This window comes from Micropterus dolomieu, linkage group LG21, assembly GCF_021292245.1.
Source record: "Micropterus dolomieu isolate WLL.071019.BEF.003 ecotype Adirondacks linkage group LG21, ASM2129224v1, whole genome shotgun sequence".
Taxonomy (NCBI): domain Eukaryota; kingdom Metazoa; phylum Chordata; class Actinopteri; order Centrarchiformes; family Centrarchidae; genus Micropterus; species Micropterus dolomieu.
The window spans coordinates 33,669,439-33,693,263 of record NC_060170.1 but is presented as its reverse complement, the minus strand read 5'-3'; the positions used below and the strand labels follow the sequence as shown (position 1 = coordinate 33,693,263).

At 39.7% G+C, this 23,825-nt stretch overlaps 1 protein-coding gene across 1 annotated transcript in view; it reads left to right on the top strand.

The window, feature by feature from the left end:
* The first annotated feature begins 5,632 nt into the window (after window positions 1–5,632).
* LOC123960347 (myosin-2 heavy chain-like) overlaps window positions 5,633–23,825 on the top strand; it is a 34,413-nt gene continuing 16,220 nt past the window's right edge. The window contains 8 exon segments of the mRNA XM_046035028.1: window positions 5,633–5,684; window positions 8,239–8,283; window positions 8,548–9,179; window positions 13,261–13,951; window positions 14,068–14,946; window positions 14,949–15,285; window positions 18,529–18,547; window positions 22,978–23,005. Of these exon segments, the coding sequence (XP_045890984.1) occupies window positions 5,633–5,684; window positions 8,239–8,283; window positions 8,548–9,179; window positions 13,261–13,951; window positions 14,068–14,946; window positions 14,949–15,285; window positions 18,529–18,547; window positions 22,978–23,005 (2,683 nt within the window).

Genomic DNA, 23,825 nt, shown 5'->3' with positions numbered 1-23,825 from the left:
TTCCCTCTTTGATAAAGCTTATAGTTAGGGCTGGCTCAGGTGAGTCCTGAACCATCCCTTAGTTATGCTGCTATAGGCCTAGACTGCTGGGGGATTTCCCATGATGCACTGAGCTCCTCTCTCCTCTACTTTCTCTCCCCCTGTATGCAACCTCATCCCATTATTGCATGTTACCAACACAACTTCTCCCCTTTCCCGTAGTCTTGTGCTTTCTCGTCCCTCTCCTCTCTCCTTCTGGCTCTGGAGCTGTGGAGTCTGGATCTGTGGTTGCGGGTCACCTGCTGCCCCCGTGTTCCTGCTCGACACCCTCTGCTGCAACGACTATTGTTGCTAGTCTTATTGTTATTATTAACATTACGATTATTACCATTAACACTACTATAAATATCTGTACTATTTTTCATTCAGTCTATAGCAACATCACCTTTACTGTCTGTACCTCTGTGTGTATACTGTGTAGGCTGCCTCCCTCCCCTCTCCCCTCTCTCTCTCTTATTTATTTATTCATTTATTCATTCTTTTATGTACGCCTATCCATTTATAATTAAATTTGTTTATATATACTTTCATTTATCCATAGCGTAACTTGCTGCAGTGAAATAAACTGTCAACTTCATCCGTCAAAAGTCAGAAGGCAGGTTAAAGCTTTTGATTGGTGAATGAACAGTATTACAGACACAGGAGGCTCAACCACTCAACTCATCTGGGAAGTAAAAGTCCGCTGAGATAAAGAAGTGCTCTTTAATTAAAAACCTGTTAATTAATCTTTTTGGGCTTTTATGGATTTAATATTGAGTGAAATGGTATTCCATACTATCTAATGTTTGACCACGGAGATGTATCAAGCTAGTGAAGTCATCAATATTATGATTTGCTCAACAGATTACACACTACTAATATGGTTAGAGGATTATTTACAGTGGTAATTGGAAATAATCCTTTGAACAGATAGGCCTAGTAAAATACACAGCAGAAGAAGAATAGCTCCACAAGATGGTGCCCGTGACACAAAAATTTAACCCTGAGGACAACATGATGTTAAGTGAGCTTAGAGCCTGTATTCCATTACAAACAGGATAAAAATAGTATAATTGTCAAATCTAGTAATGACTAATTAAAAATGACATTAACAGTGGTGATGTAAAAGTTGTGCATTCAAGATTCTATTTAAATAAAAGCAATGCGCTATTGTCAGCAAGATGCACTTAAAGTATCAGCAGTAAAAGTATTAGCTGTCTTCTGTGACAGACATCTGATTCTGTCTGACATTATCATAATAAGGCATCGTTGTTACAGCAGCATTTTACTGCTAGCATCCCCATTCACTGAAACATGACTGAGCATGAGGAGTTTCACACAGGACACAAACAGCGGTCTCCTGTCATTCAAAATCTATGAACATACGAGCTCTGCTGTGGTCGAGGCGCTCTCTTCCTCTTTTGTGAACTGTTACTTTCACTTTATTGTCTCGGACTGGTGGCGCAGCAACAACTGCAGCTGGTGAGTCAACTCAACCAAAATCTAAATATATAAAGTGGATTGATGTTCTATTGGTGGTCTGTATAGAACAGGACAGTTGATTGGCTGATGCTGCACTGTGACCCCAAACATGACGGCAACTTCTTACCTGAGTGTCATGATTTTAAGTCCATTGTTCTTACCAGTCATGATAAAATTATTTTACCTGATGATTTCAATTGTCATGTCAACAACTACACTGATTCAAAGTACAGAATGCCACCCATATTTATGGAAACACACTGGATTTGGTTAGTACTATGAGCATTGATGTTGACATTTCATCCATTGCCATGGTCCCTGTTTCTGATCATTTTAGTAACTTTTTAACACCACTCTTTCAGCTTCTCAAAATTACTCATCAGAACACTGCTAAGAACGGACTTGAGAGTAAAAATATTCTTGGCTCAAAACTGCACTTGAAAGTTAGTTATCAAGCATTTCAGTCCTAATTTAAGTGAAGTGTAGGACTAAATCTTAAGTGTCAGTCTTAGAGCTGATTCATAACACTCATTTGTGCCGCAAACAGGATTTTGGCGACAGAGGCAAGGACCAATCACTGAATAGATTTCCTTATTTAAGAATATTCTTAGAAAAATTTATAATGAATGGTGAAATTCTTAAGAGGAGTTTATGTTCAACACACATTTGACTATAAAGAATTTTCAGGAGAATACATGATCCTTGATCTCGTTTTAGATGACACCCGGTGGCACAATGTGCCTTACAACCAGCTGCTTCAGGCAATTTTCATTCATTATCCAGGCTTTATGGGTGGGCCCAGGCCTTTCACATTAATATTCTTTTTTATGCTGGGAGCAATAATCTTCATATGAGTGGAAGCCGTCTGTCTGCAGGAATTGTGTTTGCTTCTCTTGGATTACGCAGGGTGTTGTTAGGAAGTGGATGAAATCTGTGACTATGTGTGGAGCTGTAAGTGCCATTATTGTTTTCATGACAATTCAGAATATAGATGATTGTGATGGCCCTCAATCATCATGCCTCAATGCTGCTTAAATTCAGACCATGACAGGGAAAGAGAGAGAAAGACAGCAATAAAGAGGGAGAGACAGGACGGGAGTGGGGGGTAGGAGGGAGCAGCCAACACAACAGAATCCACACAGAAGTAACCTTCGAGAGTGTCATCAGATATGGAATTACAGCATTTTTCGGCAAATTAAGTTATGTTGAACAACAAACTTGCCAACATGCACCAAACAGCCATAAAGATTATAGGGAGGAGAGACTATGAGCCTATTCAGAGCCTGTATGACCAGGCAGTTATGAAACAGGCTAGGAAAATTAAATCAGACCCTCAACATCCCCTTTTCCCTAAATACGAAACCCTGCCATCAGGAAGAAGACTCTGTGTACCAAAATGCAAATCCAATCACCTAAAATTAGATTATTTATGCCAGCCTCCATTAAGCTGGTGAAGAATGTAAAATAGAGCTGTGTGCAATAAATATGTGAGCAATTCCGCATTTTATTTGTGATCTCGGTGCAATAGGGCAATGTACTATAAACATACTAGCACCTTAGCATATGCACTTTGCACAAACTTCACTTCATTCAATTGAGCAATGTGCAACACCCACACTAGAAATTTAGCACTTGCACTTTAATCCATGTAACTATGTTGATAACAATGTCCTTTTTCATCTGTGTATATATTTTCCTCTTGTGAAGTACAACATGTCAGTGCTTCTCAGGTTCTTGTTGATGTCTTTTGTGATGTTTTGTTTTTTATGAAGCAACACTTCACTGTGCCCACCAAGAATTTCCCCTCTGGGACAATAAAGTTAACCTAACCAAAGTACACAGTGAAAGGTAATAGCGGTACAGACTGAAAATTAATAGTGGTACAGATACTTAGTAACATTAAGGATAATAATAACAATAATAATAACAATAGGACAAGTATTAACAATTGTAGTAGAAGGTGTCAAGCAGTAACATGCGGCAGCAGGTGACTCGCAACCACAGATCCAGACTCCAGAAACACCTGCAGAAAGTGATAGGAGGAGAGAGGAGAGGGACGAGAAAGCACAAGACTACCGGAAAGGAAAGAAGTCATGTTAGTAACATGCATTAATAGGATGAGGTTGCATAGAAAGAAGAGGAGAGAGGAGCTCAGTGCATCATGGGAAATCCCCCGGCAGTCTAGGCCTATAGCAGCATAACTAAGGGATGGTTCAGGAGTCACCTTAGGTTTCTTGGCCTAACGCTAGTCAGATTTAAATATAATGAACTTCAGGTTTGGTAAGGTCTCTCATACCAAAGGCATATGTCTTATCCATTGGCCATCACTACCCATCATCTCTTCCTCTTGTTTCGGCTGTGGAGCAAATTCAGAAAAAAGTATATAAATATGATGGCAGTGGAAAATACACACGCCTTTGGTGTGAGAGACCCGGGTTCAATTCCCACTGTGACACATCTACCAATGTGTCCCTAAGCAAGACCAACCTCACACCTTATTTTACAGTAACTTCACTATATGAGCTAAAAAACGTTCTGTTCACTCACACACACTGACCAAAGAAGAGAGAAGATCACTTTATTTTACAAAAATAACAACCAAACAGATGAAATCTTTATGTACAGAAATTCCTGTTAGAATTTAACCAAGTTTACACGATGATCATGATTTTTTTGAAATATTTGATTGTCAGTATTTATGTTAACTGAAAAGCAGCCAACGTTAAATGGCACATACAGTGGGGGTAGGTATTTGACCTCACCAGAAAAGCTTGTTACGACCCTTATCTACATTTATTGTTAGGCCACAACCTTTAGTGTCCATATGATACAGGAAGTCATGTGACATAGTGCAAGGAGGTGGCTGAAGTGGATATAGAGGTCAAACTCATTATTTATTAGTTATTTAAGTGTTAAGTTAATTAACGTTACGTAGGTTAAGTCACTTGAGCTAAGTAATGTAACATACAGTTCTGCAACAACCACAGAAACCGACAATTTTATTTTATTTTTAGAGCATTTGATTTATTGATTGCTGCTGGGATGTAAACAGAATTTCATCAAATAATATCAAAAATGATTCTGAAATATGATGCCTACCTCAGCTTTCAACAACAGAACAAGAGTCTGACAGAACACTCGTTAGACTCACATTATATGTTGTTGAGTTTTGTTACTTTGCACACACACACACACACTTTAAACTGTATCCTGATGATTTATTGTTGTCTGATGATGACTGTGATGATGTTGACATGTTACAGGACAGTTGGTGACACAGTGAGTCTTTGACTTCAGCAGAGCTCCTCAGAGATTAGAGGACAGACTCAAGCAACATTGACACAAGTAAGTATTCACTGCCTTACCCAGAGACAACACTGAGTTCGTCTGCCTTGCATTTCTGCTGCGTCCGTCTACTCCGGCGTCAACTTCCACTGAAAGCGTCTCAGATGAGTTTCAGGAGTGAAGCACGCTGTTGGCTTGTAAATTTGTTGTTTGTGTGCTTCCACAAGGTCTACCGCCATTGGTACTCTCTGACCCGGTTTTCTTCTGTTGTCTGTATGGCTGCGTATCCAATAGAAAGCATTTTGCGTTCTACCTGCCTGATTTTGCTGACATGTTTAGATTTTGCTGATTTGGTTATTAGTGCTTGTACTATGATTAAGTAGGCTATGGTTTCTAATTTTTTTTGTCTGTTTTAACTGTGTTTATTGTTGATTTATGATCAGGAGTCTACACAGTGTTTTATTTTTAAAAGTTCATGCTGCGTATTCTCCGCAGAGCAGAAAGCTACTTCTGGGCAAACAGGGTCTGAAATTAGCACCCACCAAATGTTGGAAAATGCACTACAGAAAGACACATGTTGTAAGGTTAACTTATTGTGGTGAACTGCGCACATGATGCTACACGCACACAGCAACCAGTCACCTCAGGGAATATCTCCTGTAGATCAACTTATTTAATATCATTCCTGTTATTGTGACACATTTTCACCTCAATGATAAATTATTTATTTTTAATTCAGTTATAAACTCCTGGAATTTAATAGCTCCTGTGTTTCAGCAGGTTTTATGGTCATGTTCAAAATGTTCGGCACATTCAGAGTCTCTCCCACATATCTGTGTTCTCTGACATGCTGTGCCTGAAGCGGGCTGGTACGCACTCTTTGGCGTACCGGGACGCTGGTACTCTCCTCCGCCCTCTCCATATCAGGTTCTCTGGGTGCTACGAAACACTCACCTGTTACCATTCTCACCTGGCTGCTAATCTCTGTCAGCGGAGAGAGAGCAGGGAGGAGAGAAGTTTGGGTGCCTTTCAAGCAGCCATGTGCAGAAACTAGCTTGTCATTGTCACTTTTTGTGAACCGACCAATCACAGCCTGGATTGGGCAGGACTTTTAAAAATAGACAGACAGATTGACATTTAAACTGGAGAAGCTGGGGACCTGTCAGAATCAGAATTTCTCCATAATTTTTTGAAAGCTTTTGTTAAAAATGTTCTGAAAAACAGCAAACAAGAAATGTTAACAAACAAATGAAACAATGCACGATAAGACAACATGAAATGCAATTTAATTTACTAGCACCTATTTTTTTCCACTTCAAGCACTGCTGACTCCCCGTGTCCGTGTGGGTCCTCTCCGGGTGCTCCGGCTTCCTCCCACCGTCCAAAGACATGCAGGCTAGGTTAATTGGTGTCTCTGAAATTGTCCTTAGGTGTGAATGTAAGTGTGAGTGGTTGTTTGTGTGGCCCTGCGATGGACTGGCGACCTGTCCGGGGTGTACCCCGCCTTTAGATGTACACCGATGTAAGCTGGGATTGGCTTCAGCCCCTGTACGCAGGATAAGCGTTTGACGATGGATGGATGGATGGATGGATGGATGGATGGATGGATGGAAGCACTGCTGACATGTCCAGAAAAAAGTCATAGTATTAAGAGACTAATGTCATTATTTGATGAGAAGTCTACCTTCCCTTTACTCTGCTGTGCATTACTTTATTGATCTGCTGGTAGTAACATTTTCCCCTTCAGACCGTTTGATCAACGCAGTTTGGTGCAGCATGTGGTATGTGCAACCGAAAGTAACTGAACCACTTGTGATCAGGCACTAATCTCATCACAAATCTAAACATAGGTTAACTTTAGCAGCTCTGAAAAAGTGCAGCTCACAGTCCCAAACAGAGCAAGGTTGCGCCTCAGTTTTTAGATGTTTATGTTGCAAAACTCTACCAGCTATGTTACCACTCGTCACACCTGTCTGGACTCACAGCGCAAGCGGGTTCAGTTGTTTACTATCAGGGTGTACACCCATATTGCATCAGCTGGGCATAGTTGAAAAGCTCCTAGAGTCTCTTAACAGTTACATATTGGTATTTCACTGCTGAGAAAATTCATTTGTGGCTTGACAGCAAACGTCTACTTTTTGAATCTCTTTCACCTGATGAGAAATCTCGTCACAATTTAATCTCATGGTGGGATATCTCATCATACCCCTATTAGATAACACATCTAGTGTAGGAATTTTGACCTAATAGTGTGTAGTCCAGCAACAACTCAAAGTTATCAAATAGTAGTTAGATAAAAAGGGATTCTGTGGGAACACTATTAAATGTTCCATTTCTGTACCATTTACCAGAACAAGGTCGAGGGTGTGGTTAAAACAGTGAGTCGGTTCATGAACACTCTGAGAGAAGCCAAATGAATCTAAGAGAGATAAACGTCGACTGAAGCTGTCATTCTCAACGTCCACATGAATATTAAAATCCCCTACAATAATAACTTTGTCCGATTTAAGGACTGATGTTGACAAAAATTCAGGCAAGATTTCAGAGTACGGACCAGGTGCTCAGTACACTATAACGAAAAGAATTGGTTGCAGTGATTTCCAACTTGTCTGTGAAAGTACAAGGCTTTCAAATGAGTTATAATTTAGTTTAGGTTTAGAGCTCATTAGTAGGCTTGAGTCGAAGATAACTCCACCTCCTCGGCCTGTTCCTTGAGGAAAGTAAGTATGAATATGATTTGGGGCCATAGGTGTCATTTACGCTGGGGACACGTCCCCATCACTTTTTGAAAGTATAATTTGTAAAATAAAATGTTCTGAAATATAGCTTGCAATTAAATAACACATGAAAATGCTTTTACAAATGTCCATTGTCCAAAAATAGTAACTTAAGCTAAAAAAAACAACAAGCTACTGATAAAATGACCCAAAAACATGCATGCACCAATCAGTAACTTTAACAACTTGTTGACACAGTTTCTTCTTGGCCAAGTTTTCTGCTCTCTCCCTGTGAACATGACAAAAGAGGAGGAAAGACTAAATCATGCCTACATATGTGTTCCCTCAACAGGGATGATATTATAGGAGAAAAGTTTATCTACAGGAGAAACAGATCTGAAAGCAACACAGAATGCCTGAGAGCTGCACTGACTTAGATTCTGTTATATTTATGTATTTTGAAACATCACATGCTACCTGAACTTTGTTAATTTAACTTTTGGCTAGGTAAATGCTGAAATGGAAGCGCAGAGAAGTGTGTAAGACTCCGACCTTGTGTAGTGTTTCGGGTGGGTAACTGCTGAAATGGAAGGCGACTTTGCCTCCTGGTCTCAACTCTGGATTGTCATGGATTTGGTCCACTAGAAACGTTAACAGGTTGGTGGTAAACGATAGGCTTATGCTTAGGGCTACTCCTCTTTTGAACAGTCACCCAGAGTCAATACGTTTACCGCAGATCAGGTGAAGCACAGCAGCAGCTATCAATACCTGCCACCCAACAGTGAGTTAAACTGAACCGAGTCAGAATAATTTTTCTCTACATTAACATCCAGAATTACAGAGTTTGTATGTGCTGGGTACAAACTCACATTTTATTTATTTGCATGCTAACTGGTAAATATGCAACATTCAGGATGATAACAGCTGACACATCCAAGTCCACCTTAAAAAAGCTGGTTATGAAAGCAGATAATAGCAGTTAAAGATTGTTTTCAGTTTGGTCAAAGTCTACAGAGTTTTTTCTAATTGAGTGTTTTCTTTTCAGTGTCTGAGCTGAGGGTTGTTCTGCTGGGGAACAGCTGGTCTGAGAGGAAATCAGTGGGGAACTTCATACTGGGAGAGACTAAGTTCAATACCGAGGAGGAACCAGACCGCTGTCTGAGAATCACAAGACAGTTGAAGGAGAAAGAAATAGTTCTCATCAACACCCCAGATCTGCTGCATCCCAACATCTCTGAATACAAACTAACAGAACATGTGACAAACTGTGTGAGACTCTCTGATCCTGGACCTCATGTGTTCCTGCTGGTTCTACAGCCTGAAGACGTCACTGAGAAACAAAAACTGAGGCTCTGCAAAGTCCTGGAACTCTTCAGTGATCGATCATTTGATCATTCACTGGTTCTGATATCAACAACCAGAGAGGAGAGCTCAGCTTTCATGGAAAAATGTATGCAACACCCGACCTTAACAGACTTGATCAGAATGTGTAGAAACAGATCTTTGAAGCTGAAGAACCTTGAACGTTCTGAGTTGTTAACTTGTTTGGGTCAAATTGTAAAAGAAAACAATGGAGAGCATGTCAGCTGTGATGTGTTTGAAGATACAGTATCTGCTGTATCTGGTGATCATCAAAACTTGAAGCAACAGGAAACAACCACTTCTGACTTGAGTCCTGTCAGAGCTCCTGGTGAGTGTACGAACAGTTTTGATAACGTGATGATGTTTTTAATTTTCAGTGGAAATCATTAACCAGATATTTACTCAGCTGTAAGGAAATTCATGAGAGACGATCATTATGTTCTGTATAAAGATCTATAAAATGAATCTGAGGTCTGTAGCTGATGGTTCTTTCTTTCACAGGGTTCAAACGAAGCACATCACACAGTTTATCACCAGCTGAAAGCACAATCAAACAACGTGAGTAAATTATTCATGTAACATATATTAATCAGAATTATCAGTTTTTACAAAGTGTGACAATGTGTAAAAAATGTAGTTATGATTATACGATAAACTTGTCTTATCAAAGCTGGATCCTTTAGCTGTGGCACAACAAACAAAAATGTAGCTCTTTCTTCATATATATATATATATATATATATACAGCTATACCAGCTTTAAGTCCTCTGGGAAGGGTGTTCATGGGAATTTCTGACCATTCTTCTAGAAGCACATTTGTCAGGCACAGATGTTGGACCAGAAGACTTGTCTTCCAGTCTCCGCTCTAATTCATCCCAAAGGTGTTCTATTGGGTTGAGGTCAGGACTCTGTGCTGGCCAGTCAAGTTCCCCACACCAAACTCGCTCATCCATGTCTTTATAGACCTTGCTTTGTGCACTGGTGCACAGTCATGTTGGAAGAGGAAGGGGCCATGCCCAAACTGTTTCCACAAAGTTGGGATCATGAAATTGTCCTAAATGTCTTGGTATGCTGAAGCATTAACAGTTCCTTTCGCTGGAACTAAGGGGCCAAGCCCAACCGCTGAAAAACAACCCCAAATCATAATCCTCCCTCCACCAAATTTCACACTTGGTACAATGCAGTATGGAAAGTACTGTTCTCCTAGCAACCGCCAAACCCAGACTCGTCCATCTTATTGCCAGACAGAGAAGCGTGATTCATCACTTCAGAAAACACATCTCCACTGCTCTAGTGTCCGAAGGTAACACGACGTTTAAAGGTCTGTAGATATTGACTGAAAGTTGGTGACTTCTGCGCACTTTGCACCTTAGCATGTGCTGACCCCGCTCTGTGATTTTATGTGGCCTACCACTTAAGTTTCTGTTGTTCCCAATCGCTTCCACTTTGTTATACTAATAATAATAATAATAGTAGTGAGGAAATTTTAGGAATGGACTTATTGCATAAGTGGCAACCTATCACGATACAACACTTGAATTCACAAGCTACTGAGAGCGACCTCTTCTTTCACAAATATTTGTAGAAGCAGTCTGCATGCCTAAGTGCTTGGTTTTATACACCTGTGTCCATGGAAGTGATTGGAACACATGAATTCAATGATTCGGGGTGGTGTCCTAAACCTTTTGTCATTATAGTGTATGTGACATTGAGTTGGAGGCGTACTTGTAGTCAATCCAGGCAGTGCACAGGTTGGTCTGCCCGGTCTTGCAGTCTCAAGTGACTGTTCTATCGAGCAGTAGCTGGTGCTTGGCTCCCCTGGTATTACTGCAAATTCCCTTCTGGGCCCTGTCCATGTATTGGGCCATGTGCCTACTCATCTTAGCCGCTATGATGCCTGAGAGGAGCTTCCATGTTGTGCAGAGGCAGGTTATTGGCTGATAGTTGGATGGGAATGTTCCCTTCTGGGGATCCTTCATGATCAGGACTGTCCATCCTTGGGTTAACCATTCTGGGTGGGTCCCATCCATCAGCAGTTGGTTCATTTGTGCTGCATGACCTTAATGGAGTGCAGTTAGTTTATGCAGCAAGTAAGTGTGGATTATGTCAGGGCCTGGTGCTGTCCAGCTCTTCATACCCAACACTCTTTTTTGGATGTTTGCCATTGTAATGGTTACTGGATCTTGTCTGGGAGATCGCTGTGATCGGTTCTTAGATACATAACCACTGGTAGATTGGAGTTGTGCGATGCCCCCTTCTCCCATTTGATCTTCCAGTACGGTTCAGTCTCAGCCCTGGGTGGAATTTTTGTTATTACCCTGCCACTGAGAGTCCCTTTTGATGATTCAGTGTAGAACCTCCGGTTTATTCCCCTGGCTTCTGCTTCTCACTTGTATCTCTTTAGACGGGTAGTCGTAGCAATATGTCTTTCTTTGGCAGTCTCCAGTGCCTCAGGTATCGACAGCTTGCTGTATTTCATGGGCAGCCCCTTCCTTGCACGTTTCTTTAGCTCTGGGAACTGACTAATTTAGGCCTCTAGCCTTCTCCTCCATGCAGGATAATGCTCTTCGTGGCTTATGGTGTTCATCTTATAGCCAAGCATCACCAGGATCACTGTAGATAGTATGTAGTGTATCTAATGTAGTTCTAGCAGACTTTCAGATGGTACTTTGTCACTTGACCTTAGCAATCTTGGTCGTTGTACTTGGGGTCCAGCTTGGTTATGATCTTCTATCGCAGGTCAGTCACCCTTGTGTTAAGTGATTCTGTGCCGTAAGGGACCCATTCTCTGAGTTTGGGGATGATGAAGACATCTCCCCACTGACCTGTTGTCCTGGATCCCCCATTGCCGTAGCATGTACCTCATCAATCTCTAGTTGTCATTGCAGATGCCTCTTGTGGATGTTAGAACACTGACCTAGTAGTTGTTTCTTTGTCAATGTCGATGATGGGTTTCAAAGCATCCATGTATCACACAGTCTCTGCATATAACCCCTCTCACCGGGATTACTTCTTTAGTAGCATTGCAACAGATCCATATTTTCTGCTCTAGTCCATGATTGTCTTGTTCCAGTATCCCCATTTCTCATCAGGCTGCCCTGGTGCCTCACACCTGACATGGATGTTGTTGACCCGGGCGACATTTGCTTTATTGTGTCAGACGTGGGTTCGATTCCCACATCAGACGACATCATTAATTGGTATTTATATGGTTTTTGAACTTGATGCCCAAATCAATGTTCAATTCCTACTGACTGCAGTGGTTATTTCTGTGTATATTGTTTGTTTATTTTATTCTCAAACAGTGGACTAGATGTCACAGATATATACAATATAACAGAGTTGTGCCTGCCATTTGTGGTCATCAATTGCTCTCTATTGGTGCATTGGTAGCAATTCATGTCAATTAAACACATCTGATCAAACAAGAAAGTTAAAAACATTTCTTTAACAGTGTATCTGAGTAGCCTGATGGTTAAGATCTTGTCTTTCCGATCCCCAGGATGAGAGTTTAAATCCTATTCAGGGCATGTTAATCAAATGCAGCAAACCTAGGCAGATCCAACAACTGAGTGTGACATATGATTATCATATATTATTATTTTACCTGCAGAATTTATAAAATTGCTGATGGTGCAGAACTTTGCAGCAGCACTGGCAGCAGCCACAGCTAACAGACGGCAGCTCTGACACACATTTTCTTTAGAAAATGTCCATTCTACTGGACTTATTAATATTAATTTATAAATATACAGAAAGATGAATGAAGGAGATCGACACACAGTGGTTTTATCTTTATATTTGGTGTATTGCTATAACGACTGAATCGACATCTAAGCTTGCTACAATCTTAGACATTAATTCATTATGTTTCTGTTATATTACAGCATCTACACTGAGAATTGTGCTGTTGGGGAAGAGTGAGGAGGATAAAACAAAACTTGGTATCTTTATAATAGGTAAATTCCAAAAACAGTCCGATAGCAAGCAAAGTATGGCTGTCTGTGGAGAGTGGAGAGGAAAATCATTTACAGTGGTGAAAACTCCAAACATCTTCAGTCTGACTGATGAGACGGTGAGAGAAGAGATGAGAAGGTGCATCAGTCTTTGTCCTCCTGGACCAAATGTTCTGCTGCTGTTAGTGGAGCCTTCTGATTTCACTGAGAAGAACAGACAAACACTGAAGTTCATCCTGAGTTTGTTTGGTCAAGATGCTTTTAAACACTCAATGGTCATCAGCACACATGATGGAACAAGTAGCTCTGTCAGCCAGCTGCTTCAAGACTGTGGAGGAAGACACTACAGGATGGTAGAAGAAGACAATTTGTTATTAATGCACAAGATTGAGAACATTGTGCATGAAAACAGAGGAACCTTCCTCACCTTCACTGAAGAGACCATCAGACCAATGTGTGAACACATCAAACCAGCTTTAAACCTGGTTCTGTGTGGGAGGAGAGGAGCAGGGAAGACTTCAGCAGCCAAGGCCTTTTTAGGTCAGACAGAGTTTCATTCAGTCTCCAACTCATCAGAGTGTGTTAAATATCAGAGAGAGGTGTGTGGACGTTGGGTTTCCCTGGTGGAGCTGCCTGCCTTGTATGGAAAACCTCAGGAGGCAGTGATGAAAGAATCACTCAGGTGTATCTCCCTCTTTGATCCTGAGGGCGTCCATGTCTTCATCCTGGTCCTACCTGTGGGTCCCCTCACTGATGAAGACAAGGGAGAGTTAAAGACCATCCAGAACACATTCAGCTCTCGAGTCGATGACTTCACCATGATTCTGTTCACTGTGGAGTCAGATCCTGCAGCTGCAGCTGTTGTTAACTTTGTAAAGGAAAACAAGGACATCCAGGAGCTCCGTCAGAGCTGTGGAGGAAGAGATGTTGTTCTCAACATCAAGGACGAGCAGCAGATCCCAGAGCTGCTGGACATGGTGGAAGAAAATAGCCAGTCTAAAGTTAATCAATCCTGCTATACAGCTGTAACATTTGCACATGCACAAATAGAAAAGCTCATACAACAAGAGAAACATATCAACAGGCAACAAGGTGAACTTGAGAGGCTGATGAAGAAGAACATGATCACTTGTAAGTATTTGATTGAAATGTGTTTTCTGAGTCCTGAACTGTGTTGTACATCACAGTGTAGAGCCTTCACTGTGGTTTCTGAGATTATTTAAACTCCAGGTCTTCTTATTTCACAGGTGATGAGGAGCAGAGCCCAGAGAGTCTCAGGATTATGCAGCTAGGAAAGACTGGCTGTGGAAAGAGCTCTACAGGAAACACCATTCTAGGAAGAAAGGAGTTTAAAGCCAAATCAAGTCAAACATCAGTCACCAAACTTTGTCAGAAAGCACAGAGTGAAGTGGACGGTCGTCCGGTCGTTGTGATCGACACTCCTGGTCTGTTTGACACAACTTTGTCCCATGAAGAGGTTTATGAGGAGATGGTGAAATGCATCAGTCTTCTGGCTCCAGGACCACATGTCTTCCTGTTGGTGTTACAGATCGGCAGATTTACACCAGAGGAGAAGGAGACATTAAAACGCATCAAGGAAGGCTTTGGGAAGAATGCTGAAAAGTTCACCATCATTCTTTTAACTGGAGGAGATAAACTAAAGCAGGATAAAGTTTCCATTGAAGAATATATTGAACAGGACTGTGATGATTCCTTTAAGAAGCTGATCTCTGACTGTGGAGGAAGATACCATGTGTTTAATAACTATGATGAACAAAACCGCACACAAGTCAGTGAGCTGATAACCAAGATTGACACCATGGTGAAGGAAAATGGAGGCAGCTGCTACACCAATGAGATGCTGCAAGAGGCCGAGGCAGCTATAAAGAAAGAAATGGAAAGAATCCTGAAGGAGAAGGAAGAAGAGATGAAGAGAGAGAGGGAGGAGCTTCAAAGAAAACATGAGGAGGAAATGCAAGAGATGAAAAGAAGAATGGAAGAACAGAGAGCAGAAACTGAAAAGGAGAAAAAACTGAGAGAAAAACAACTTAAAGAAAAGGAGGAGAAGATAAAGAAGGAACGTGAGGAGAGAAAGAAAGAACAGGAAATGAGAGAAGAAGAAGTCAAGAGAGAAAACAACTGGAAGAAATTAAACGACAGGAGTGGAAACGAAAGGTTGAACCTTTGCAGAAAAATGTAAGATCAGAGTCAGAATCAAAGGAAACCACTGACAGAAAGCTGAAGGAGAGCAGAGAAGAGATGAGAAAAGAACAAGAGAAGTTAAAGAAAAAACTAAATGAATGGTGGGAAAACCAATATCAAGAAGATGAAAAGAGACGACAAGAGGAACAAACAAGACTTAGAAAGCTTCAAGAAGAATACGAACAGGAAAGAGAAAATGATGAGAAGAAAAGAAAGGAAGAGGACAGAATCAGAAGAGAACAAGAGGAAAAAGAGAAAAAAAGGTGTCTTTAAAGTAAGGACATGACAGTAAAGTCCCACTAAAATATGAACAGATATTTTAGGATGTGGTCCATCCCTGGGAATAATCAAATTGAATCTTTAAGAAACTGTTTTCAAAATATGGCTTTCCAAAAAAAGTGGACTCTTGGCTCAACTTGCCCCATATGAGGGGTAAGTTGAGCCAAGAGAGAGGAAACGTTGAGCCACATGGGCGTCGGTGACATCAATGTCATTTCATCGTGCAAACTCAAACGGCAGGTCCCAAATACTCAATTGCACTAAGATCGTGAAACATTGCCATGTCTCCTAGTTGTTTCATATCAATGTATCGCTTTAAAGTCATCCTGTTTATCGTCATGTCCCGTGCCACCTGATAATTGGACTTCCCATTTTTGGACCCACTACTCTCTCCAAATCCACAAGACGAGTTGACTTTCTTCCATTTATAGAAGCATGAGATGATGGTTTCAGGTCTATAATGTCACATCATTTCGGTGATGCATAAAAATGCAATGTAAAATTACAGTAAAATTGTTGGCTCAACTTCCCCCAGGTCTTTTGGCTCAAAATACCCCATCCCTGCCATTTTAACTTGTGTCATCCAGAAGTTTAACGTCATGCTAACAGTATAGCCTCATACTGTAACGTCCTAAAGAACTAACAGATGCGTAAGAATTTCTCAAACCTGTCGGTAATTGTTCAGACACAAGAGTCAGGACTCCTTGAACATAAAAAAACCCACATTGAACGGCAAAAAAACTGTTTTTCATATCTTAAATGGGATTAACACTTATTCCATGGTCCTTTCTTCATCACAGGGAAAGTAAAATAGATGACTCTTCAAAAATAAGTGGTCACTTGACCAATTTTGTCGATGGTTAGAAACAAGGGGTGGCTGATCTTCCCCACAGGCTCAAATCTCAAAGCTCTCCCCTACTGTGCTGTGAAATCTGATCTAGTGAGTTGTTGTTCCAGTCTTATTGTCGAGATGCCAAGTGCTCCAATGAGAAGGCAGCCTTTTTGGCAAGGAAAATGGCATGAGAGGCTGGAGAGGACCCTGACATTGTGACCCAACCAAGTTAGGGAAGGAGATGCTGACCTCAGCTTCCACGTGGGAGAGGACACTTTGGGTGAACTAGGAGGGGTATAGATGTGTCCCACCTTCCCTCCAGTTAATTACCTAGTTTTCAGCGGTGTGGTTTTTAGGTTGCAACTGTGTGCTCGTACGCATGCTCAAACTCTTGAGGGAGCATTGTCCAACACACAGGAAGCAAAACACCGGGAGACAGCTTCACACATGCTGAAAACTCAGGTAAACTCCCGCTGCGACTATACAATCATATTTTTATCAGCTTGAGGTAGATGTAATACTTGTTATATAACAATATTACAGTGAAAGCATAACCGACATGATATGTCAGCATTAACTCACCTGTCACTTTTTAGTAACTGTTTCTGTTTCATCAGAGGTTAAGCAACGTGAGCACAGTTAAATGTATTGCATAAGCTATTAGTTAAGCTAAACTGAGTCATGACATTGTACATGACTGTTAGACTGATGTACTAAAACGACAATTACAAAGGAAACAGCTTTAGGTGCCTTTCTGATGTTGAGTGAATTTTGACCTGAAGTCGATCATTGAATTTTTCTGATTGCACGTAGGCCTATCTGTTTTTAGAGGCACGTGCAAGAGCCCGGTGTGAGCGTGAATAATGAGCAGACGACAGTGCACACAGACAAGACAGTGTCACACACACTTTTTCTGTTTTATTAAATTGCACACTCCTTGTGGTTATGTAATGACATGTGACTACATCGTGATTGCGATTGCAATTAGATTATTGCGCAGCCCTAATAGTGGCTGTTGCAAGCAACAGAGAAAACAGGCGTGTGGTTGATTTCTAAACGAGGCTACAGCCCATTAACAATAAGGCAGTAAAAAAGTTTTTATTAATAAGTGATTTCATTGAAAAACTTCGGATAGCCCCTTTAAAGGCTATATAGTAGGCTTGGATCATTTCCTTTATGATTTTGCATGCATATGTGAGTAGGAAGCCATTGTGTTTGCAGTGTTGTGTTCTTCTGTTTCCTAACTCAGTGTATTATTGTGGCCGCTTAACACCCAGCTATCTAATTTTTGACGGGGAAACCACGAACCACAGAAATGTATGGACTTTGGAAGTGGACTAATCAGTGGACTGTTGCATGTGGAGTCCACTTAGGTGTTTCATCATTACTATTTTAGTTTCGTATTTAATTGTTAAATTAATAAATTCATGGTTTTATAACTCCTGTTTGATACAGTGTGTTGATTGGTTCAGCTGTTCCTCATCAGAATAATTAACTTCATGGACCTTGAATTGATCACGCTAGAACCAGGATTTTCTGTCAAGTAAATGAGTAAATGAAATGCATTGGTCCACACAAAACTGGATGTATATTGTCACCGTGTTTATGTACTCAAAGATTCCCAAACGGTGCATTCTAAGCAGTCTCTCAGAGTTTCAATGGCATCTGGAGCACGGTGTTGGATTTTGCCTAGGAGTTTTTGTTTATACATTGGGATAAGGTGCAGCATTGAAACAAAAAATATTATTATAATTATTAAATATGTCTCCGACTATCTTAAGGGGCAAAAATAACCCATTTGTGAGTTACAAAGAAGTGTGTGACAGCCCCTGATTGGCCTGAGGGTGTGTGTGTACTGCATCTACCAGCGTTGACCTTTCCATGTGGTTTTGTGTCCGAGCAGCTGATTGCAGTGCCTACCCAGAACAAATGGGTCCACTGGAAATAAAAGCCCTACTTTCCAGAATGTCTCTCTCTCATTCTGTCTGTTTTTGATTTTATTTAATTCTTTGTTGTACTTTTACACAACCACCAGTTTCTTTTCTGGTATAATAAACACATTGTACTACTGGCATTGTGTCTTTCCCAGTTGTGTCATAGTCTATGAGCTGGATCATGTGTCTTGGATTCTTTAGTGAAATGATTGTTCAATTAAATGAAAGTGTTAATACAGGATTTATATTAACCATTAACTCTTATAAGTAACTACCATCCATCCATCCATCGTCAACTGCTTATCCTGCGTACAGGCTCACGGGGGGCTGGAGCCAATCCCAGCTGACATCGGGAGAAATATTACATCCTGGACAGGTGTAATATTACCCAAATATTTTATTTAATTTCAAAAAGAATAATTGGGACCCTGTGACTCTGAATATTATCCCCACATTCTCAGTGCCCAGATTTTGTTGGAAGTAAGTTTTATATGTTCAAGTCAGGTTTTGAAATGCAAAGAGGGAAAAAGAATTCGACAGAAGACAATGAGCCAACAACTGTCAAGAAAATCTAATGGATTAGATTTTTTTGCTGTACACTGTAATCAGCAGTAGAAGTTAGACATGATGATATGCTGTAAAACTTTATTTAAAAGCCAAGGCTTTTACTTGCTTAAATCACTGAAATCACCATGCCTATATTTGGGCAGGCCTTTAATTCCTTTCGCACAAAACTCTTGCTCTGCAAAGAAAATAGGCTAACATCAGATTCAGATTCAGAGCCATGTCAACAAACCTCCAGTGCCAAGGCCACAACTGTCACTGCTACGAAGGCTAGGGCAAGGTCCTGTTCAACGCTGCCTGCGTCTTTAATTTCATTTAAAGCATTTATTTTATTTTTAGATCAAAAAGTCAGACTTCAGCTTCGTCAAATTAAATGAAAAAACAACCTCTAAACAGACAGTGGTGGAAGAAGATCTCAGATCCAATATATCAATGTAAAAATACTCCATGACAAGTAAAAGTTGTGCATTCAGTCCTGCTTAAATAACAGTACTGCACTATTAGTTGTGCAATAAAATATGCCCTGTGACTGACATCTGATTCTATCTTAAATTATTAGATTGTTAATAATGCATCACTGTTAGAGCAGCATTTTACTGCTAGCATCCCATATCCATGCTTCACTGAACATGAGGAGTTTCACAACAGGACACAAACAGCAGTTTCCTGATACACTCCCACCGGGCTCCTTCCTACACAGCGCTCTCTTCCTCTTCTTTTGTGAACTGTTACTTTCACTTTATTGTCTCGGACCGGTGGCGCAGCAACAACTGCACCTGGTGAGTCAACTCAACCAGAATCTGAATATATAAAGTGTTTTTATGTTCTGTAGGTGGTCTGTATAGAACAGGACAATGGATTGGCTGATGCTGTTTTATTACTAGGAGTATTGATGTTGATATTTCATCCATTGCCAGGGTATCTTTTTAACACCAGTCTTTCTTCATCACATGGCTGTCCAGAAATGGTTGTTGTGAAGCGTTACTTTACCATTAAATGAATCAGTAATAGACAGATTTTCAAATTTTAGAAAATCAGCAAGAGTAAACTGCTTAATGCATAGTGATCTTGGCAAACAGATTTCAACTATCACGAATTTGGCAGTGACTTCAGACTCAGATTCAAATTTAAATTATCTTTTTAACAAGCTAATTAAAGCATCCTCTCTCTTCATGTTAGGGATATCAGCAAAATCACACCTTTTTAATATAGAACGATGCTGAAACGCTCTCTTATTACTAGCCATTTAGAGTATTTTAATTCCCTTTTTACTTGATTACCTTGCTCCTTCCTTATAAAAAACATAATTAGAGCATCAGATCACAGACCACCCGACTCTGTTAACACTTTCTTTCTACAGGCAGCCAGGTTGCTGAAGAGTTGACGCACCCACATGCACTTCACATTTTTGTAAATATGTAATTTTATCATGTACTGTATATTGTGTTTAATGTATACATGAGTGGATTATGTACCTAATACATATAGTGTGTCCTTCTTCGGGGGGAGGGTGTGAGTGTGTTTGCTTGTGTTAAGGCAGGGAGAGCCTACGCATGACAATAAAGTTCAACTTGAAACTTGAATTCTGCAAATAAAACAAAAAAAATTGTTCACTACCGGTTAAGACTCTTCACCGGCTACCTGTGTCTTTTATATTTACCTACATCAGAGATATCAGATACATATTTTCATTTTATGTTCTAGCCAGATCACTACGGTCCTCCACCGCTTTTATTTTAATTCCTTATGTGTCCCAAAAAAGTACCATTTTTTTGCCCCTAAGCTGTTGAACAGGATATTAGAATTAAACGGAAATGAATAATCTACCTTTTATCTCTGGCTTTGGCCTAATTTTATGGTTTAGTTTTTAGCTGTTGTTATTTTAATCTAGCTCTGTGAAGAATGTTGGGCTGCTTATTTGCATGAAATTTTGCAATAATATTGAGTTGAGTTGAGATAGACCATCAGGTCAGACAGGCTTGAAGATAAAAGCACAAAAAATTATATTATAACTGTTTAATAATTCTACAATGCAAATATTAATAATTGATGTTTTGTTTCAATCAGTGTTTAATGTGAGAAATCTCTTTGTAGTCTCTTTATTTGTCGTCAACATGTGCACCAAAGTGACTCTTTCATATTTCAGTACGTTAAACTGCAGTCAAAAGAAGAACAGAATCAGACAGGAATCTACATTAAACTGTTGTTCAATGTTATGAGCTACTTTTAAAGGAACAAATGACTTTGTGGCATTCAGTACCAGTTAATATTTAGATGGGACATGTGTATATGTGGTTGAAAACGTGTCTGGCCAGCACTGATCTGAGTCTGTTTGTGATCACTTGAGACTCACTGAAGCTGCTTCAATACTGATGCCATTTTAATTCCCTGCAAAATATGTTGAAGGAGAACACAAAAACTTTATATTTAAACATAATTTACATAATTTAAGTTTATTTATTAAAATAAATGATGTAACAAACTGCCCAACAAAGTGCCCATATAAACAGAGTTTTAAAATTATTTTTTAATTCAATAGATGTTAAATTGTAGAAAGCAGCCTAGAAGATACCAACCACAAGTCCTTTAGATTGTCACACCTTATTTCATTCAGTGGGTCTGTAATAAACTGTTCTTTGTAGTTTTTACATGTTCTGTTAGGATCATATTTTAAAAATATATTTTATATAGAAATACTTAAATTTTGTATTATATGTGTATGAAATTCCTGTGGCCCATGTATCATGTTGAGACGTAGGCCTATCAAAAAGCCTCTTGGAGTGATGCTCTAAACCCAACAGGAAGTCAGCCATTTTGAATTTTATGGTAATTTTTGAATGATTTACACACTCAGTACTTTTATGAACTCCTCCTAGAGAACTAGTCTGACCGACGTCAGATTTTCCCCGTCTACTCTAAATCCATTGACAATTAAACAGTGAGTTTTCGTGAAACAGCGTGCCCGTGGCGTGCAAAATCGATGATTCGCCATGAAAGAGGAAGTTGTTGTAACTTCAGTGTACATGCTCACATCTGCACCTTTACGTGCTTGATAACTGTCCCGCCCCGAACACATCTACATGTTATAGTCGTAGTGCGAAGTGCTATGTAGCGCCACAAAGGGGACACAGGAAGTGATGATTAACATGTTTGTGCAACGTCCAAAGCCCATGGCAAATTCACAGCCACCTCAAATCTCAAGGCGTTACTTGCAGCTTTAATTTCCTTCTGTTTTCTTCTTAGGTTTCTTTGCCTAACACAAGTCAAATTTAAATATAAGGAACTTCAAATCAGCCTATGAAACACACGGCATGTGTTTTTATATTTCACAATGCAGCTCTACTGCTACTAAGAACCACAATTTTCGAAACTTTATCTTTTTCTTATCGCTGCTCTTCTCACAGGTCTCTGTGTGGTTAGCGCATGTCCTGACTGGGAATCTAACCCAGACTTCCTGTTTACCCAGTTTAACTGAGACACACTGAAGCTGAACGTCAAACTGAAAATGTTACATTAAAAGAAATGCACACATTTTCTCAGCCTATGCACTATTTTATATTTTCAATTTAAGAATATTTTACTGTGGTCCCTTCTTTACCTTCAAAGTTTGCCAGTTATCTAAAGCATGCTCAGTAATCACTACCCCCAGAGCCTTAGAAAGTTCAGTATGTTTGCTATAAAAAAAAATTGGTTTTCACCTGAAAAAATAATTTGGGATGTATGTTGGGATGTAAACAGAATTTCACTAAATATAACTAAAAGTCAATGGCACCGCTCAGGGCAACCACAGTGTTTTGGTGCACTCTGTTTGGTTTGTTAACTCAGTTTTCTGCTGTGATACACAGAACTCTTACACCATATGGAGCTGATGAACGTGTGTATTATTTTGTATACTTGTACATTTTCTGTATTTATAGATATTTATATTGATGTAAAAGCTCTGTGTAGCGCATTTCTGGTCTTCCGACTATTCAAAGCACTGTTGACAATGTGCTCAAACAGAAAGTCCTACCCAATTTACATTTACTCATTTATCCCAAGCGACTAACATTTGAAACTAACAAAGCGACATTTGAGGAACAACTTACAAGCATCAACAGAGCATCTAATACAGATCTAAAACTGACAATACATACTAGTAAGAGCAGCAATAAGTACTATATGCCCAATTTAATATTATTGTTAACATTGTCATTCTATCTTTGTATTGTGTCTTTTTTACCAAAAACTGTTTAACAGCCAGCTGTAACTGAACTTTAAACTGTATCCTGATGATGATGTTGACATGTTACAGGACAGTTGGTGGCACAGAGTCTTTGACTTCAGCAGAACTCCTTAGAGATTAGAGGAGAGAGTCGAGCAACACTGACACAAGTAAGTATTCACTACTTTACCACTGACTCTGGCTGCTCATGGCTGCATATCCCACAGAAACCATTTTGCCTGCCTGATTTTGCTGACATGTTTAGATTTTGTTGACTAGTAGAAGCACAAAAAGCAAGCGCTATGTGTCAAATGACCATACCGGAAGCTTAATACTCTTTAAGCTATATTTATTAGCCAACAAAGCAGTCTGTGGTACAGTAACAACAACATACACCATGATAACATGCGAGATTTTCCTCACTCCGTATTACTGTAGAACCCATTGTAATAATGTTGTGACATGTGTATATGTGGTTGAAAACGTGTCTGGCCAGCACTGATCTGAGTCTGTTTGTGATCACTTGAGACTCACTGAAGCTGCTTCAATACTGATGCCATTTTAATTCCCTGCAAAATATGTTGAAGGAGAACACAAAAACTTTATATTTTAACATAATTTACATAATTTAAGTTTATTTATTAAAATAAATGATGTAACAAACTGCCCAACAAAGTGTTCATATAAACAGAGTTTTAAAATTATTTTTTAATTCAATAGATGTTAAATTGTAGAAAGCAGCCTAGAAGATACCAACCACAAGTCCTTTAGATTGTCACACCTTATTTCATTCAGTGGGTCTGTAATAAACTGTTCTTTGTAGTTTTTACATGTTCTGTTAGGATCATATTTTAAAAATATATTTTATATAGAAATACTTAAATTTTGTATTATATGTGTATGAAATTCCTGTGGCCCATGTATCATGTTGAGACGTAGGCCTATCAAAAAGCCTCTTGGAGTGATGCTCTAAACCCAACAGGAAGTCAG